The sequence below is a fragment of the Empidonax traillii genome, unplaced genomic scaffold (assembly GCF_003031625.1).
Source record: "Empidonax traillii isolate 1590-97213 ecotype Southwest subspecies unplaced genomic scaffold, ASM303162v1 scaffold2534:size70782, whole genome shotgun sequence".
NCBI lineage: Eukaryota > Metazoa > Chordata > Aves > Passeriformes > Tyrannidae > Empidonax > Empidonax traillii.
In genome coordinates this window covers 35256-38501 of record NW_020957727.1, presented here as the reverse complement: position 1 = coordinate 38501, position 3246 = coordinate 35256, and the positions used below count along the sequence as shown (strand labels likewise).

At 60.3% G+C, this 3246-nt stretch overlaps 2 protein-coding genes across 3 annotated transcripts in view; one reads left to right on the top strand and one right to left on the bottom strand.

Moving 5' to 3' along the window:
* Positions 1–1797, top strand: part of LOC114072027 (rab-like protein 2A) — a 4633-nt gene extending 2836 nt beyond the window's left edge. The window contains exons 6-8 of the mRNA XM_027909941.1: positions 732–829; positions 1022–1105; positions 1395–1797. Coding sequence (XP_027765742.1) covers positions 732–829; positions 1022–1105; positions 1395–1448 — 236 coding nt within the window. The 3' untranslated portion in view covers positions 1449–1797. The remainder of the gene's footprint in view (positions 1–731; positions 830–1021; positions 1106–1394) is intronic.
* The window catches only part of LOC114072026 (acrosin-like), a 6352-nt gene continuing 4873 nt past the window's right edge, over positions 1768–3246 (bottom strand). Inside the window, exons 5-6 of one of the 2 annotated variants that reach the window (XM_027909940.1) lie at positions 3121–3237; positions 1768–2383 (exon numbers count right to left, since the gene is read on the bottom strand). In XM_027909940.1, the coding sequence (XP_027765741.1) occupies positions 1940–2383; positions 3121–3237 (561 nt within the window). In that variant the 3' untranslated portion in view covers positions 1768–1939. Of the gene's footprint in view, positions 2384–3120; positions 3241–3246 lie in introns of both variants that reach the window. The other variant, XM_027909939.1, reaches the window with a different exon arrangement.

Here is a 3246-nt window from a genome sequence, read left to right as displayed (position 1 = left end):
TTGATGTGCAGAGGAAGGTCACCTACAAGAACCTGAACAGCTGGTACCGGGAGCTGAGGGAATTCCGCCCGGAGATTCCCTGCATTGTGGTGGCCAACAAGATCGATGGTGAGTGCACCTTCTGTTCCCAACCTCGCAGGGTTGTGGTGAGGTTCACTCTTGCCCCAGCTGAGAACAAATGTCCCTTGTCTGTTGGGTCCAGAGGATTTCTTGAGTCCCCCAGGGCTGGCTCCTCTGCTGATCTCACCTGCTGTCTCACAAGTGTTCTTCCTATGGTCACCAGCAATTAAAAATGCAGATTTGATGCATTTGAGGTTTATCCAAGTGAGGTCCTTCCAATTCTTTCCTTACCGTGCTGCCCATTCCACCCAGCAAGAACCCAAAGGTGATTGGATCAGCACCTGGTCAAAAATGGCAGGGAAAGGAGAAAAAGCTGTTCTGTGGCTTCCCCAGGTCACTCAGGGATGGCCTTGGTGCTTCTCCTTCAGCCTGCACAGGCTCCTCCTGTGCTGAAGTGCCTCAGTGTACCTGCTGGCAAAACTGTTCGCCTGGCTGTGTGGGTGGCTGGAAAGTTCCCTCCTGTTGGGAATGCCGGCCAGCCCTTCAGGATCGCTGGGGCTGTGGCCTGGCTGGGTCCTGTGGCAGTGCCTGGCATGACACCCAAGGGGACGTCCACCCTCGGGATCTCCTGCCCCTGCCTGACTGACCCCTGTCTCCTCTGTCTGTCCCAGCGGATATGAAGGTGACCCAGAAAAGCTTCAACTTTGCCCGGAAGTTCAGTTTGCCCTTTTATTTTGTGTCTGCTGCTGACGGCACCAACGTGGTGAAGGTGAGGTGGGCTGGTTGAGTGCTGGGGGGCCCCTCAGCAGCCCAGGGTCAGGGACTGTGGCTGTGAGGGGCTGGTGGCTGTGGAGTTTGCAGAGGGGGTTTTGTTCCCTTGGGATTAGTCTCCACCTGCTCCAGAAACCCAGTGCCCGTGTGCCCCCATCCTGGGAGTGACGAGCCTTGTCCTTTCCCCTAGCTCTTCAACGACGCCATCAGACTGGCCCTGGCTTACAAACAGCACTCAGGAGACTTCATGGACCAGGTCCTGCAGGAGCTGGAGGTAGGGAAGGCTCTGTTCCTCCCCCTCTTCCTGAGGAATAAGCAGCTCTGCAGAGGATGGAACTGTGCAGCATGGGAAACTTTGCCCTGTGCTGGTGACCCCTGGGGGTGTGGGCTGGGCTAGGATGGGATGGGAGGGGTGGGAGAGGATGGGAGGGGCGATGCTGAGACCCCTGGAAGAGCCCTTGCTGCCCTAGGCTGCCCTAGGCTGAGTCTGAAAGAGCCACAGCAGATGCAGCTGTTGCAGTCTTTGTCACTTCTCAGCAGTTCCTTGACCTGCTCTTTTCCAGAGCTTCGACCTGCAGAAGACGAGCAAGGATTTATCAGATGAAGAGCTGCCCTGAAGAGGAACCCCTGTCCGCCTAAGCCCAGACCCTGAGCCTGGTTTTCCTTTGCCACTGGACCCTGAGTCCAGTTTCCCTTGGCTGGATTTCTGGGGCCTGCACAGTGATGTTTCTCGTGCCCCAGAGCTGTGGTGATGGGCAGCTGGGCCTCTCCGCTTCTTGTGGGAGCCCTTCTGGGCAGGATCTCCCTTGACTCGACCCTTGCCACTGCACATCTTCACTCAAGCTGAGGAACGAATGTGAACAGCCCAGCAGACTGACAGACAGAGCAGGGATTTTTCCCAGCCCGTGGGTGCACTGAGCAGGGCTGAAAACACAGTTAATGAGGAACACAGAAACTTTATTTCAACACCTGGGTCACGTCAGCATCGGTGCAGGTGCAGCGGAGCAGCGTGGGCAGGACAGAGCAACCTCTGGCCCCAAGGCTACCTTTGTCCCAGCAGGAAATGGCCCTGGTCCACTGTAGCCCTGGATCCCCCTCCTCCTGCTGCTTAAGCCTTTTTATCTTTCAGGAAGTGCAGGAACTCCTGCAGCAGGTTCAGGAATGGCACCAGGAGCAGCAGTGGGAATGCTGTGGGCACTGACAAGGCCGAGGAGGTCGGTGCCGGTCTCTGGCTGTGCTTGGGGATGAAGCTGATGTCCGGCTCTGGCTCTGGCTTCAGCTGCTGCTCAGGGGTCAGGCTGATGTGTGTCTCTGACACCGGCCCCAGATGCTGCTCAGGGGTCGAGCTGACGGCTGGCCCTTGTTCTGGACCGGCTCTTTGTGCCGGCCTCAGGCCCGTCTGGAGCAGGATCCAGTTGTAGAAGGGCTGAGTGGAGGTGTAGATCCCGGGGTGCCTGGCTTTGTCACAGCCTCTTCCCCAGCTGCTCAGCCCCACGACCCAGAAGTAGTCGGCTCTGTGGTCCTTGCAGACAAGGGGACCCCCACTGTCCCCCTGCGGCAGGAGAGAGGGCTCAGGGTTTGTGGGGGGCTGCTGCAGCAGCAGGGCTGGCTCCTCTCTCCCAGCCCCTGCCAGAGCCGCATTCCCAGCACGGGAAGGCTCTGCTTGGGGGCTGGAGCCTCCAGAGCCTCAGCTGGGAGCGGGTTGGGGGCTGTCCCATCTCTGCACAGGGGGCCCAGATGTGCAGAGGATGAATGATCCAGGGTCACATCTGCAGCTCGGGGCTGCCAGGAGCACTGGATGGGCTTTGGGGGCTGAGCCAGGCCTTGGGGACAAGGGGACACAGGGCAGGGACCCATGGATGGGGAAGGGGAGGGCAACCCTGGGATAGGGGACATGGGACAGGACAGCCCTGGGATAGGGGACATGGGACAGGACAGCCCTGGGATAGGAGACATGGGACAGGACAGCCCTGGGATAGGGGACATGGGACAGGACAGCCCTGGGATAGGGGACATGGGACAGGGCAGCCCTGGGATAGGGGACATGGGACAGGGCAACCCTGGGATATGGGACAGGACAGCCCTGGGATGGGGGACATGGGACAGAACATCCCTGGGATGGGGGACATGGGACAGGACAGCCCTGGGATGGGGGACATGGGACAGGACAGCCCTGGCAGTGGTGGGTCCTGGGGCTGGGAGGGTGCCAGGCCAGGCCCAGCCCGGGCCATGTTTGGGGCAGGGGGTCCCTGTGCTGCCGGGGCTGAGGGGCTGGTGCCACGCTCCCACCTGGCAGGTGTCGATGCCGCCCCGCGGGTACCCAGCGCACAGGTTTTCGGGGTGCACGGCCCCCGCGTACCACCGGCTGCTGTTACAGAGCTCTGTGTCCATCAGGTGGACCTTGGCCTCCTGCAG